General features: G+C 35.1%; 1 protein-coding gene across 2 annotated transcripts in view; it reads right to left on the bottom strand.

Annotated features, from left to right (window-relative positions):
- GRIN2A (glutamate ionotropic receptor NMDA type subunit 2A) overlaps positions 1-16,470 on the bottom strand; it is a 494,246-nt gene that overhangs the window by 29,711 nt on the left and 448,065 nt on the right. For both annotated transcript variants that reach the window (XM_051963532.1, XM_051963522.1), the window contains exon 12: positions 8,946-9,133. In XM_051963532.1, coding sequence (XP_051819492.1) covers positions 8,946-9,133 — 188 coding nt within the window. The remainder of the gene's footprint in view (positions 1-8,945; positions 9,134-16,470) is intronic.

Genomic DNA, 16,470 nt, shown 5'->3' with positions numbered 1-16,470 from the left:
TGGGGCTGGAATGACTTCTTTTCAAAAAGAAAAGATGTCCTCTAAGTCCTCTTTAAGCTTTAAATTCGTGATTTTAGGATCAAATAAGAAAGAACATGATTTTTCAGGTTATGAAATGCGGGTATGGGTTACTCACAAAAGCTAGAGTCTGTCCCTGGAAATAAAGTTGAAAAGACAGAGGAAAACCTTTATTTGGAAAACAAAAGAGCATAGCAAATGTTAAGCCTGCTGCATACTGGTTAGCTTCCCAGAGGACTTTGTTAGAGAGATTCAATGAAGCAGAAATTTTTGAATTTTTTCATGGGTAGAAACCAGCTTAGAGGGAAATGTTTTATTGTAAGGGCATGGCCAGGATCAGGACCCTTGACAAAGATGTGAAGTCAGCAAAGTTTATCTCTAATGCTCTCCACCTTCCCATCGTTTCTTTCTAACATTTCTTTCTTTCTTCCTTTTATTTATTTATTTTTTCCTGAGAGGCATCTAGGTAGCTCAGTAAATGTAGTGTCAGGCCTGAAGTCAGGAAGACCCACTAAATTCAAATATGATCTCAGACATTTATAAGCTATGTGAGTGACCCTGGGCATAATTAACTTCTGTTAGTTTCATTCACTTATTTGTAAAATATAGATAAAAATAGTACCTACCTCATGGGGTTGTTGTCTGATTTAAATGAAATAATAATCGCAAAATGCTTAACATAGTACCTAGCATATAGTAAGAACTATTTAAGTATTAGCTATTGTTGTTTGCTCAGATTCTTAATGTCCTTATGCTGCTCACACTTTTGCCTGACAGAGAGAAATGTGATAATAAACTCATCAACACAATACATTAGCCATTTTATTTCTATTCCTTCTAAGTGTGTTTACTATATTCTAAGAGGGCTGAATAGAAAAAAATACTGCTTCAGTCAAAGGAATAAAATGTCTAAAATAGACTTTCAGAAGGGCAAAGATAGTATTGTGTAGAAGAAGTCCCTACAAAATTCATTACACTAGTTCTATCTTTTCTAATAGCTAAATCCCCCTTTGAACAAAATTTCATATTCCCGTGGGTGATACTGAACACAGAAGTGTATACATGGCTACCTTTCTTATGAGAAAATGAGTTTGATGTAAAATTCCACAAAACTGAGTCAAACAATGGTATCATGAGAAGTTTGAATTATGCATATATTAGAAACAAAGTTGGGAAAAAGGAAAGTGTCAATATCAAGGATATTAGAAAATCATCCAGTAACCCAGAGCAATTTATGTGATTTCTAATTAGATATAAAGAAACATCAGAAATCACAATAGCATTTCCTTTCAGACAGCATGGATTCTATCATCTCCCAGAAAACATTGGACATGCTTCAGTGAAATGGATAACCAACAAATAAAAATCAAAATTTAAATCTTGACTCATTCAGAGATTATCAGGCTCAGTTCCCCCCATTAATTCCCACTACCACACCCTACCCATGGATGCACTGATCATCATTTTCATGGGTCAACATGTATACAAGTACTATCAAAAACAACACTGGAGTTCCAGTTACTTATTAAGACAAGTGCATTATTATCTTGTTCCTTTCAATCAGAAAAAAGCACAGTGGTTTTTTTTTTTTTTTTTTTTTTTTGGTCAAAATGGCAAAGTTGGTCCTTCTGGGTGAAGCCAAGGTGGCAGAGCAAAGTCAGGAATCTGCTTAAGCTCTCCTAGTTTCCTTTGAAAACCATATGAAACCAAGCCTCCACCCAGAGTCTAATGGGATGAAACCACTCTCCAGCTCAAGATAGACTGGAAAAACTTCGAGAAAGATCAGGCTTACGATGGTGAAAAGGTTGTTCAGTCCTGCTTAGATATACTCTGGGAAATTGGTGAGAAGGTCATCAACTAAGACTCTCAGTCCTGGATCAGTAGAGGCACAAATTAGTGGGGCAGCTTTCAGTCCCAGATCAGAAGGCAAACTCTGGGAAACTAGGCTGTTTCCTGAACAAAGCAGGTAAAGCTACCACCTGCAAACACAAGGGACCCGTATGCTTAAAGCCAAGGCTCAGAACTGCACAGGAAGCTTGGGATAGCACCCACTTTATCCCAGGAGCAGAGCCCCCAAAAAAAGGTTTAAAAAAAGGGGAAATACCAAAAGAAAAAGAGCAAGAAACAGAAAAGAACCTTGATTATAGAAAGCTACTATGGTGACAGGGCAGATCAAAGCACAAGCACAAATACAGAAGAGGACAAAATGTGCACAAAAGAAATCTGAAAGAGTTATGTGAACTGGTCTTAAGCCCACAAAGGCTTCTTGGAAGTGCTCATAAAAGACTTTAAAATGCAAATAAGAAAGATAGAAGAAGAAATGAGGAAAGAAATGAGAGGATGAGAGGTATACAAGAGAGTCAACAATTTGAAAAAGGAAGGAAAAATTGTCCTAAGAAAAGAAATCCTTAAAAACAAATCTTACAAAAAAAAAAAAAAAACAAGAAAATCACACATTAAAAAACTAGAACAGGTCAAATGGAAGCTAATGACTCTGTGAAACAGAATGAATCAATCAAACAAGCTAAAAAGAATGAAAAAATGGAAGAAAATGCAAAATACCTCATTGGGAAAAGAGCCTACCTGGAAAGTAGATACAGAAGAGATGATTTAAAAAGTATTGACCTACCTGAAGGCCATGATGAACAAAAGAACCCAAATAGTATTCTTCAAGAGATCATTAAGAAAAACTGCCCCAGTATTCTAGAAAGAGGGGAAAATACTCATTGAAAGAATCCATCAATCATCTTTAGAAAGATCCTAAAAGAAAAAGCTAAAGAATATTGTTGTGAAACTCCAGAACTACAACCTCAAGGCAAAAAATCCTATAAACTGCCAGACAAAAACAATTCAAATATCAAATAACAACAGTTAGGATTGCCCAAGATCTGGCAGCTTCTACAATAAAAGATCAGAGGGCCTGTAATACCACATCATAGAAGGCAAAGGACTTAAAATACAACCAAGAATTAACTACCTACTCAGCTAGACTCAGCATCATCTTTCAGGAGAGGCAATGAAGATGCAATAAAATAAGAGACTTTCTTTCTTTTCTTTTTTTTCTTTCTTTTTTTATTTTGCTGAGGCAATTGCGGTTAAGTGACTTGCCAGGGTCACACAGAGAGGAAGTATTAAATGTCTAAAGCTGGATTTAAACTCATGTCCTCCTGACTTCAGGACTGGAGTGCTATCCACTGTGCCATGTAGCTGCCCCAAGACTTTCAATCATTTCTATGGAAAAAAAAAAAGCACTAAAAAGAAAATTTAACCTACAATCACAGGACTCAACAGAAGCATAGAAAGGCAAACAGGGGAAAATATATATTATTTAAAGATTAAATTGTTTATATCCCTAGATGGGGAAACAGTCTGTAACTCTTGAAAACTGTATATGTCACTAGGGCAGACAGAGGGAAGTTTCACATGAATTGAGAGTGTGGTTGTGAATGGACTCTGATCTGAATGCATCAAAGCAAAACACTTAAGGGATAAAAAATGGTCTGTACTGGGAAAAGAAGGGAGGGGAGGTATACTGGGACAATTAATTCACATGAAGAGGATTAGGTCAAAAGATTTAATATAACATATAATTTAATTATTATAATATTATAAAAGAAGGGAGAGGAATGAGCATTGTTCGAAGCTTGATCTCATCAGTTTTTCTTCTAAGAGGGAATAACTTAACATTTAGCTGGGAATATAAATTTATCTAACCCTATAAAAAGCAGGATGAGAAAGAGACAAGAAAAAGAAAGGGCAGAATAGAAGGGAGGACATAAATACTAGGGGTAAAGGTAAGAGAAAAGGGGAAGGGGTGATAGAAGATAAGGTTGTGGGGTGGGTAATAAAAACACAACTAAGAACAGGATGGAAAGAGAGAACAAAAGTATATTCAGGGGAGAAAATGGGATGAAGGCAAACACAGAGCAGGTAATCATAACTGTGAATGTGAATGGGTTGAACTTTCCCATAGAACAGGAGTTTAACCAACAGCAAGCATTATTTGTAATGGAGAAAAGATGGATGCATTCCCAATAAGATCAGGGATGAAACAAGGATGCCCATTATCAGCACTATTATTCAGCATTGTTTTAGAAATGTTGACTTTAGCAATAAGAAAAATAAAAGAAATTAAAGGAATTAGAATAAGCAACAAGGGAATAAAACTACCCCTCATTGCAGATGATATGATGATATACTTAGAGAATCATAGAAAATCATCCAAAAACCAATTGGAAACAATTCATAGCTTTAGCAAAGTTTCAGGATATAAAATAAATCCACACAAATCATCAGCAGTTCTATATATAACTGACAAAGCCCAGTAGCAAGAGATAGAGAAATTTCATCTAAAATACTGTAGACAAAATAAAAATACTTGGGGATCTATCTGCCAAGACAAACCCAAGAATTATATGATCACAATACAAAACACTTCTTATACAAATAAATTCAGAACTAAAAAATTGGAAAAATATCAATTGCTCATGGGTATGGTAAGCTAATATAATAAAAATGATAAATTTGCCTAAACTGATCTATTTTTTTCAGTGTCATATTAATCAAACTGCCAAAAAATTATTTTATAGAACTAGAAAAATAATAACAAAATTGTCTGGAAGAATATCAAGGGAATTAGTGAAAAACAATGCAAAGGATGGTGGCTTGGTAATACCAAACATAAAACTATAATATAAAACAGAAGTCATCAAAACTATTTGGTCCTTGCTAAGAAATAGAGTGGTACCTCAGTGGAATAGATTAGATACACACAATGCAATAATCAAGACCTATAGTAATCTAGAATTTGATAAACCTCTAAACTCCAGCTTCTGGAATAAGAACTCACTGTTTGACAAAATTGCTAGAAAAACAAAAGTAATGTATCAGAAATTCCACATAGATTTACACCTCACACCCCATACCAAAATAAGGTAAAAATGGGTACATGATTTGGCCATAAAAGATGATGCCATAAACAAATAAGGAGAGCAAGAGATAAGTTATCTATCAGATCTTTGGAGAAGGGAGGATTTTTTTTTTAACTAAAGAACTAGAGAGCATTATGAAAGGCAAAATGGATAATTTTGATTACATTAAATTAAAAAGTTTTTGCACAAACAAAACCAACAGAAACAAGATTAAAAGGGAAGTAGAAAGCTGGGGGAAAATATTTACAACCAGTGTTTCTGATAAAGGTCTCATTTCTAAAATATATAAAGAACTGTGTCAAATTTGTAAGAATACAAGTCATTCCCAAATTGATAAATGGTGAAAAGATGTGAACAGACAATTTTTCAATAGTGAAATTAAAGCCCTCTATTCTTATATGAAAAAAAAAAACTGCTCTAAATCACTATTGATTAGAGAAACTCAAGTTAAAACAACTCTAAGGTACCACCTCACACTTCTAAGATTGGCCAAAATGACAAGAAAAGATAATAATAAATGTTGGAGGGGATGTGGGAAAATTGAGACACTAATGCATAGATGGTGGAATTATGAAATGATCATTCTGGAGAGCAATTTGGAACTATGCCCAAAAGGCTATAAATCTGTGGACCTTTGGATCCAATAGTGCCATTACTGGGTCTGTATCCCAAGGAAATTATAAAGGAAGGAAAAGGATCCACCTGAGCAAAAATGTTTGTAGCAATTCTTTTTGTGGTAGCAAAGAATTGGAAAATGAGTTGATGCCTATCAATTGGGGAAAAGCTGAATAAGTTGTGGTATATGAAGGTAATGGAGTATTTATATTGTTCTATAAAAATTGAAGAACAAGCTGATTTTAGAAAATCCTAGAATGGTTTACACAAACTGATGCTGAGCAAAACAAGAAGAACCAGGAATACATTGTACACAATAGCAACAACAATATGCAATGATCAATTGTGAAAGACTTGATTCTTTTCAGTGGTTCAGTGATCCAAAAGCAACCCAATAGACTGGATAAAAAATGACATCTTCATCCAGAAAAAGAACTAAAGGAGACTGAATATAAATCAATATATGCTATGTTCATTTTCTTTTTCTGTTTTTTTTTTTTAATCTCTTCCATGGTTTTTCCTTTTTACTCTGATTTTTCACTTTCAACGTGCTTCATAAGTCAATGTGTCTTGAAAATAAATAAAATTTTAAAAAGAAACCGGGAAAAAAGAAATGAAATAGAACAATTCTAAGTATAAAAAAATACCAAAGTTGAGGATTGTGGTGGGTGAAGTAGTTTGAGGGAGATGAGAGTGACCTGTTATACCTTGTACCACTAAAATACTGCCTTTTATGTTTAAAAATGAAAGAGACCTCTTGAACATGAAGAACATGAACAACATGAAAGGAGAATGCAGGTAGGTCAGCAATGAAAATACTGCCTCTGATTACTCTGATAATCAGGCTTCAAAGATGTCATCTGTCTTTTTTCTTACCCCTCATTTCACCATGAGGCATTGCCTGTCCTTCATCAAGCCAATTACTCAAACTTATATTCCACTGTATCCTAATTTGGATTTTCCACTCCAGATAGATTGGTGTTTTCCTATTATCTACACATGGTATACTCATTTCCATCTTTGTACCTTAATTCATGATGAAAACCATTCCTTCTTCCTCTCTGCCATTCCCACAAACCCAGGACCCATAAAGCTAAAAAGACATACACACACACACACACACACACACACACACACACACGCACACACACTTAATTTTGACAGGAACTTTTGAAGTTATCTAACTATTACAATTGAAAGCAAGCATTTCCCCTTTCACCTTTGCTCCTTAAACCCAAACTACAGGCTTATCTCCTTTGTGTCAACTTCTTTGGAAATCTAAGGTCACATAGACAATCTCTCTTCTCTTTACTTAATTGTGTTTACTATTGATTTTTCAAATTCAGAAATCTATTATATGTCATTGTATCCCTCTCTAATTATTATACATACATGTACATAACATATATGTATGTGTATATACACACACACAGTTGCAAACTTCTCAAAGGTCAAGACTATTTGTTATGCTATTATATCCTTCACAAACCAAGAACTGTACTATTATTTTCTTTTTAATATGTGAATATAATCTGACCTCCCAACCAGTCTGCAAGCTCGCTACATATTCTTTCTTTCCTGCAATCAACACAATATATTTAATAAATCTTTATTGATGAGGAATACATGGGAGGCTTGGTATATACTTGATGGGTTTTTTTGACTTTTAAGAGTCACACCTTAGATGAAATATTTCCCATCATCTGAAATATGTCATAACTGTAAGTGTTGAGATAAAGAGAAAGTTGCCTCTTGACTTAAAAAATGTTCTTAGTAACACCCATGGTAACAACATGGCAACCTATATTATGTATAAGATGTCTGGCAGGCTTCATATAAGAGGTTTTCCCATTAAATAAATGCTCTACTCAAAAGGTTATATTTACACAACTCATTAGGAATCTTTTTTTTAGTGCTTTTGACACTCATTAGACTCATAATCGTCCAATGAAGCTACTCTATAACAAGAGCTAAACATTCCATTCTAGAAGATGAATAATAATTAGCTTCTGCTTAGCACTTTGCTCCTTAGCAGGTCTAATTTTAGAGCATAATTAATCCTGCAGAAGCTGCATAAGATAAGTGAAATATTTATGCAGCTGCGTTAATTCATGTATTTACTCCTAGGGAGGCATTCAGAATTGGACACAGCTTTCTTAGAAGATTAGTTTAAGACGCCCCCTGTACCAACATCATTTCCTTTCCTATGTGACTGTCTCCAGCTGACTTCCACATGTGCAGCCAAGAAGACATCAACTCCCACCAGCAAATTCCAAGCCCTATTCTCTGGCCTATGGACAGAAAGCACCTCTTTGATCAAAAGCAATCAATTTCTCTGCTTTCCATGTTCTCTGACTATAGTGAGCTAAATTTTGGGCTTTCTCATTTTTTTTTTCCATAATGGACTATTTTTTTTTTTCTGCTCAACAGTGCTAAGGGTTTAGTTGACATCATTCTGAGGATAGTGGACAATCTTCTTCACTGGAGAACTTTAGGAACGGGATAGATATCTTAATTCTGACATAATTCAGATAAAGATCTTTTTTGGGGAAATGAGATTAAATTATTCTTCCTCGTTCTTCTTAGTACACAAGGATTCTGGAAAGTTAAGCAAGTCTCCCTTATCAATTTTCACAAGGAAAAAAGCTTAAAAATTTCAATGAGATGGGACCTCCCCAGCAGGGAGGGTGACTTAGAAGTTGGTTCAGGTCAGAAGAGATGGACATTATGAATGGATCATGCCCCTACTAATTACTACACAGAGTTTGAAGAATCTTCTCAAGGCAAATAACCTATGGTTGTTAGTTAAATGCATCATCTAATTTATGGGTTAAGTATATTTAGAATTTCTGCCATGAAAATTTAATACATAGTATGTGCAAATGGATGAAAAGTTAAAAACAAAAGTTATCCAAGCAGCTGAATTGTAGAACATAGATTATTTATTTAGATTCTGATACAAGGTTGAACTAACTATCATGGAAGGAATCTCCACTTGATCCAAAAGAGCAGAGATGGGAGATGCAACCTGGAGCATTTACTTAAGAGCTCTTGAAAAATAAGGAGCTTTATCCACTTCTCATTTTATCTTATTTACATTTAAACTATCTACTCTCATTTTGTAAATGAGAATACTGAGATTTAAAGAAGAGAAATAGTTATTCAAGTGCTATTTAGTGGAAAAATTTGGACTGGAATTCAGTTCTCATTTCCAATTCAGAACTCTTTCTGCTATACCATTACATTTTTTGTTTTTGTTTTTTGTTTTAATAAAAAACAATATGCTATCAAGCCCTGCAGAGACTCTTTAGAAAGTCAATTAATGACAGCTAAAGTACCCAAAGAAAAATACAACAAAGGAAGGTATTGTCCAGTCCCTACCATCACCAACAAACTGAAGAAGGGCCAGGTCGATCTGCCTCTTCCATGGAGAGCCTTTCTGGAGGGCGATGCCATACCCAGTAGTAGCAAAGATATAGCCACTCCCAATTGTCACCAGTTTGCAGCCTTCATCTCTCCCAGCCTTGTAATTCAGCACTGCAGCATCATAGATGAAAGCATCCAACTTTCTGAAATGAAAAGGGAACATGTTGGTTACATGAACCACCAGGATACCATCTCTGGTCCCTGATTCTAGGTTCCTATTGAGTGTCATCCCAAGTCTTTGATACTTTAGATGATGACTCACAGGCTCTGAATTCCCATGTCATGAAAGGATCTATTTTTAATGAGAAGATAGAAACCAGAGTCTTTGCTTGCCAACTTACAAAAAGCAGCTAAATAAAGACATAAAAGATCCACATATTCAAACTAGTAAATAGCTAAGTATCCTGGCTTGTTAAATGCATGTCCTTAACAATCAGAATAGCAGTGAATGACTTTCTATTTTAGAAAGCTAAAATGGGAATAAATATGCAATTAGACGCAGTAGAATGGAGGAGGGAAGGAGGAAACTAAAGGAGAGGCATTTAAAAGAGTTAAGGGAAACCAAGTCAGTTTTCTGAGTTTTCAGTCTTTTCTCCATATCATTGCCTCCTCTTTCCCTCCTTTGACAAGAAAATAGAGAAAGACTGAATAATGGAAGTAGTAGAGATATCATGGACACTATATGACGTCAGAAATAGCTGCAAAGACATCGTCTTTGGAAGACAGCTCTTTGGAAGGACTGTCTGGGCTCAGAATCAAGGGTAATTAAGGAGAGCATGGAGCTATGCGACTATAGGTCTCTATCCTAAAGCCCCAGTAGTGACATCTTGGCTCATACTGAGAAAGAGATTATTCCAGGCTACAGCTAATCAAGGATGGTACGAAAGTAATTCATAAAAATGGAAAAGATAAATTATTTATGATTGGGAGTCAAGAACCCTAGAATCTGATAATACTGGAACTGCTAAAAGAAACAGCCATCTAGAACCAAAGAATTCAGGGACAAATATTCTTATATAACCATAGGTGCATGATCAGAGTAGTAAAAGATGATGTTTCTAAGAAGGCAGAGAAATGTTGAGACTCAATAGAGAGCATATGAAACTTGGAAGCAAGAGACTTTTATGTTCTTCTGAAGTCCAAACTCTGTTGCTATTAATTAGGACCTTAATTTATTAATCTAGGACCTTAGGTAGACCACATCACTCCTTACGTCTTCAACTTTTTCCATCTATAAGTGAAAGGATTAGAGTAAATTATTTTTAAATTGTACCTTTATATCTAAGATTATAATACTACAAAAGATATATGAATGGCATGTATATGAGGGGGTGGTGAGAAACCAATGTTTACCTCACATTTTTTAACAGAGATGCCAGACAAATATTTACATTCAGCTTTTCCTCTCCGGAGACATTTGTGCCCTCCGTACACTCATAATTGGTGACTTCCTTCCCATCATTTCACGGGAGCCCCTAGCAATGTTCACTCCATTCCTGGCTAAGCTTTCTGTATCCTTTTTTAAACCTCTCTTTTCCAGTTCCCTTTTGTGTGTTTTCCCCCCATTAGAACATAAGCTCATTTAAAGCAGAGACTTTTATGTGCTTGCATTTGTAATATTTATAGTAAGTACTTAATAAATGTTTTACTGTCTATCTAAGGTCCTAAATCTTTCCTTCTGCCTATTAATCTACCCAGAATGATGAAATCTGGCAGAATGAAAAGTAAACTTTTGTAATGAATATCTGAAAGCAAGAGCTGGTTTAAACTAGCAGTCAAATTTGATGTTTTCAGCACTAACATAGATTTTTGCAAATCAGAACATAGTTCCCTGACAACCCATCTTTTTGTTGATTATCAGTCAGAGGAACAGGAAGAATAAGATATTTTCCTGGGAAAATATGCAAAGATTCAAAAAAGCACATTGCCAGAAAGGCTGAGGAGGCAACTCTAGAGGAAACTGTTATTTCTGGCCTAAAAAATTATACTCATGCTGTATGATGGCCAAGTCAATAGCAATATTTATACATAAGAATAATAATGACAACTCCAGCCTCAACCTTTCCAGCTGTGCATTCCCTGATAACATTGTTTTGTATAGCAAATATTAGAGATAAACAAGAAGAGTATTTATGGCATATCACAGCACTATTCACTCAATTTTCTGAACCATCAAATAATAACAGACCGTCTATACCTCCAAATTAAGCTATAAAGGAATGCAACCTGTTCAGTCAAATGAATGTTGTTTCTTTTAAATTAGTTCTTTTGAAAGACTAAATGATTATTTAACAGATATTATCATTGATCCAAATATATTTGCAGCTTGACTTAGAGAAATGTTCTGCTCTGAACATGTAACAAGTATTTAATAATTACTCATAGGGTCACAGGCTCATGAAATCATAGATTTAGAGTTGGAAGAGACCTCAGATGTTGTTTGATCATCATATAATGGATTTATTATAGGAAAGGAAGTTAGAGATTTTATTTTATCCCTCCCCCCACCATGTAGGTAAGGTCAGTTTTTTCCCTAAAATGGTACCAAGGCATTTCTCAAGACTCAGTTGGCTCAAAAAAGTAATGGTCAGATTATTGATGCTACTTCCTCATCATCTAAGTAAAAAGCAATCATGAGGGCCAGGGAATGAGTAAACAGTACTCTTAAAGGTTTGGTTGGTAGATCACAATGGAATCACAAAAGAACTTCATTCAACTAAAACAACACAAAGTGTCTTCAATGTCTATCCTTATTCAACATCTTCCTTCTTCAATGACTAATTCTGAGAGTCTCATTTTGTTGGAATTTTAGTTTAGTTGTTAAAATTCAAATTATCAGAGATCTGGCTGGAGTCAGGCCCAGACCAGAACATAAGTTGCTTAATATGACCCCTTTATTTTACAGGTGAAGAAAATAAAATTCAGAAAGCTTGAGGGTTCTGCATGAGGTCACAAAGATCACAAAGATAAGAAGGGAGCAGAGTCCAGATCTGAATATAGATCCTCTGACTTTAAATTCCAATATTCTTTCTATTATACATAAAATAAGGATCATAGATTCACTGATTTAAAATTACTATCCAGTTCAAACATCTCATTTTTTTCAGATGAAGAAACTAAGACCCAGAGAGATTAAGCCCATGGCCATGCAAATAGTAAGCATTAAATTTATGACTGAAATACAGATCTTCTGAATCTTGAGTCAGGGATTTTCTCTCTCTCTTTATCCTTCTGATTTTTAGATGAAGGAGTAGATGCCTAAAAAACTGAAATGACTTACTTAAAGCCACATAAGAAGTGAGTTTCAGAGTAAACATTTGAATCCAAGTTCTTCACAGCCTATAGCTCATTTCTGAATATCCTAAGTGGTCTCAATTTTTTCTTTATTGAGAGAGACTTAAGTGTTAGAAAGAAACAAAAGTTTTTTGGAGTCAAGTCTAGGGAATATGCTAAGAAGAGGGGGGATCAAGTTGGAGATTATATTAAGTGATGGATAACGCATACTACAGGAAAATGAGATTTTCTTCAATTGCTTAGTATCAGTTTTCCCTTGAGAAGCATCTTATCTATTCAAAACAATGATAGAAGCATTATAAATGTATTCTCTCCCAAGGTGAGACTTTGAACAAGCAACACTCAATTGGATAGTTTAGTTTGGGCATAATTATACAGAAACAGCATAATTACATCACCTTTTCACTGCTTATTCAGAACTTGAAAAGTTCATTTAATCCAAACTCTTCATTTGATTAAGGAAGAAACTGATTCTTATAGTAGTAGTAACAATTGACAAATGTCACATAATAATTTAGCAATATAACAAGGATAGAGAGCCTGAGAGTTTTGATGCCTATTTTCATGGTCTTTCCATTACAGTGTGCTGCTTCTTCCAATAAAGAAGACATTCCAAGAATTTTCTTGGAAAGTATATCTGAACAACTATGAGAAACTCTGCAAGGCAAGTATATGCTTTTATTATTATTTAATTACTTGAATTTTCTCCCTGTGCTCCTATAATAAGAATTACTAAATGTATTAGAGTGGTCACTATTCTTTTCTCCCACAACTCCTTGCTCAAGACAAAAATCAGAATTGCCCTCTTTACTGGAACATATCTGATTTCCTTCAGTGCAGGTGATTTCCTTTGGGTGCAGGTGAGAAAAATGAGGGAAGGCACTCTACGTTTTCAAAGGACATCGCAATAAGTGAACGTAAGTTGATGAGAGAAGAAACTACAAACCACAGTTTGGATCTAAACTCCTTCATTCCTTTTCTAGAATTGGAACTTTAATTGAAATAAATAAGTGGTAAGCCAATGCTACTCTATAGAACCAAAAAAAAAAAAAAAATTTCCTCAGAAACAGCATGATAAAATCAACCAATCATTGAATAAGCATTTATCAAGCAAGAACTGTGTTTTGGGCTGGGGATAGAAAGGCACAAAATTAAAGAAAAAAAAATCCTATCCTAAAGGAACTTATAAAGGAGACAATATGTGCAGCTAACATAGATTCTAGATTATTTACGAGAAATGAGGTGGGAGAGTGATTAGTAGTTGCAGCATTAGGGGAAAAAAACCTCACATAGAAAGTAAAGCTTGAGTCTAATCTTGAAGGAAACTAGGGATTTTAAAAGATGTAAGTGAAAAGGAAAGAGATTTCAGGCAGAGGTGACAGCCATGGATTGTTGTATACAAAGAAATCCAAAAGAACAGTTTGGCTGCCACAGAGTATATAGAGAAGATAAATGTGCAATGAGATTGGAAAGGTAGTTTGAGGCCAGACTGTGAAAGACTTTAAATGCCCAACCAAGGCATTCTATTATTATTTATATTTTGCACTGGAAGTAATAGTGATCCACTGGAGTATATTGGGGCAGGGTAAACATCAGGACATGTGAAAAATTGGTCACATAGCCTCAGCTCTTGGGAAATCATTTTTTTCCCTTGGTAAATTGATGGAATCAATTAGATCAGGGCTTTTTAACCTTTTAAAATCATGAATCCCTTTGATGAAACCTATGGATACTCATATTCAAAATAATGGTTCCCTACCTACATTCATATTTGAGGAAAATACTAAATTTCAGGTAGAGGTCAATGAAAATAGAGATGTCATTTCCCCCTCCATCCAAGTTAAGAGATGAACTAAAATCTATCCATTGCCTCTATGGGCATTTGTTGACCCCAGGTTAAGGACTTCATTCTATCTAACCACTAAGATTTCTCCCATGTCTACTTCTTTACATTTTTTTTTCTTTGTATATGCATCTCTTAGCCTCTGTGTAAGGAGGAGCAACTTGCATAACAACAGCTGTGTCAAAGTCAATAATCCATGATTTGGGTTATCTTTCTGATGCTTCAAGATAACTGAAATGTGGGAAAGGTTAAGCTGGTCCTTTTCTGACTAGCCTATACTGCTACCTTAGAAGGTACTTTATTTTCATGATCTAAAGAAATCTGTAGGGTAATTCTCCCCATACATGTTTACTCCTCTGTAGTTATCACACCTCTATTTCTTGAATTAAATTTACCACTCAATCATTGTACATCCCAATTCTCCAAGTCAAGTCAATTCATTGAGTATTTATTCATTTCTGTGAACATGATCTTGTACAGACTCTGGAGAAATCTTTGTCCTCAGGGAGCTTACATTCTACTGGAAAGATACAGCATTTCTTTATTGATATAAATAAACACAGCATGCCTTCAGCAGACTTTTAGTCTTGCAATTTTGTTAGAGAAAAGAGAAGCAATCTAGCACCAGAAGACCAATTTGAACCAAAACATTTGGGGGCTTTAAACAGTGATTGCCTGCGACACAGAGATCCATTAGGCTATGACTCTGTAATTGACAAAAATGGGTTTTGGAACAAGAAGAAGATTAAATGTAGGCACTAGGGGAAAGAGCCACTTTGAACTAATGCACAGTCAATCACAGCTAGAAGAACTTACTAATCGAGCTCCCCTGGTTATCTTTCTTTGCCTAGACCGTTTTCTCCTACTATTAGGAAGGAGGTTATTCCTGTCTAAGCTTTTATTGCTCTGTCTGCACTTCACATGAGGTCATCAGCTTGAGCTGAGCTCAGCTGTCACAGCCTGAGTGGCTTCACCAAGCAGTGCAGGTGAGGTCTAATTTCAAAGCCCAAGAAAGCCAAGATTCTAACAATGATCTTGTCACAAACTTGACCTAGGGTCACTGGTACCCAATTTTCTCTCTGCTTCCATTTTTATAAAGGGTTTCTTTTACCCTTCCCCTCCTAGAAAAGTAAAAAAATAATAATAAATTTTTTAAATATCCCTGTTACATCAAACCACTTTTTTGATTTCCAGAAGAAAACTAGAGATTAATTTCCCAGGTTTTATGGAGGACATGCCAAGAACCAAACAAACCTTCTTTGAAGGTGGAAAATTCACTTTTGTTAAGGAAAACATCTGATTTCCTTCTTCTTGTGACTATTAATTCTTAGGGAAACCATAGGATTTATCAGATCATAAAATTAGAGATGGAAGGAGCCTTAGAAGCTAACCAGTCCAACTTTCCCGCCCCATTTAACAGGTAGAAAACTGAGGCCCAGAGAACTAAAGTAATTTCCTAAAAGTTCCACAAGTGATAGAGCTGGGATTTGAATCTAATTACTAAAATAAGAACATCCTTTACTTTTTCATGATGCTTTCTAAGTGATTCAGAATAAGAAGAAAACATCCTCCTCTCCTAACTTCCACAGAGAAAAAAATATAGGACAGAATAGCATATTCTAATCACTAATCACTGCCAACCTAATTTGTCAGTCTTTTGGGCTGCTACAATTATTGAGGGTGGGAGGACAAGGAGGTAGAACCTGACTATTTTCTTTGTTTCAGTCTGGCTTTCTTGTACTAGTACAATAACCCCACAAAAGAATTCATAGGATCATAGATTTAGAGCTAGAAACTCAGAAGTTAATTCTAACACTTTCATTTTTGTAGAGATAAGGAAACCAGATCCTGGAAAGGTAAAATGATTTGTTTAGAAACCAAATATTTTACTTATCTACCTGTATATTTGTTAATAGTTGACATTTGCATATTACTTCAATGTTTATGAAGTACTTTTTTAGATAGTCTCTCATTTGATCCTCATAACTATGTGAGGGAGATGCTATTATTATTCCCATTTTACAGATAAGGAAAGTGAAGTTTAGAGATTATGAGGACTTGCATAAGATTGGATAAGTTAAAATAGGCAGAGCTAGGCTTTGAACTCAAATACTTGAGACTCCAGGTTCAGCAGTCAATCCCAATTAGTCAATGTCCAAGGTGAAATACATTATCTACTGTGCCATGTTTTGGTGCTGGTATTCATACACAGAATTTAAGATTAAGAAACCAGGATTTTTTCTGCTAATTAGGGCTTTCTCTCATTCCAAGTCTATTAGTAAGACTTTCTGCCCCAAATCTTAACATCACATGGCAGTATTTCACATGGTTTGGGTGATCATT

Source organism: Antechinus flavipes, chromosome 1, assembly GCF_016432865.1.
Source record: "Antechinus flavipes isolate AdamAnt ecotype Samford, QLD, Australia chromosome 1, AdamAnt_v2, whole genome shotgun sequence".
NCBI classification, from domain to species: domain Eukaryota; kingdom Metazoa; phylum Chordata; class Mammalia; order Dasyuromorphia; family Dasyuridae; genus Antechinus; species Antechinus flavipes.
The sequence above is the reverse complement of the archived record's forward strand: the minus strand, read 5'-3'. Positions and strand labels throughout refer to the sequence as shown.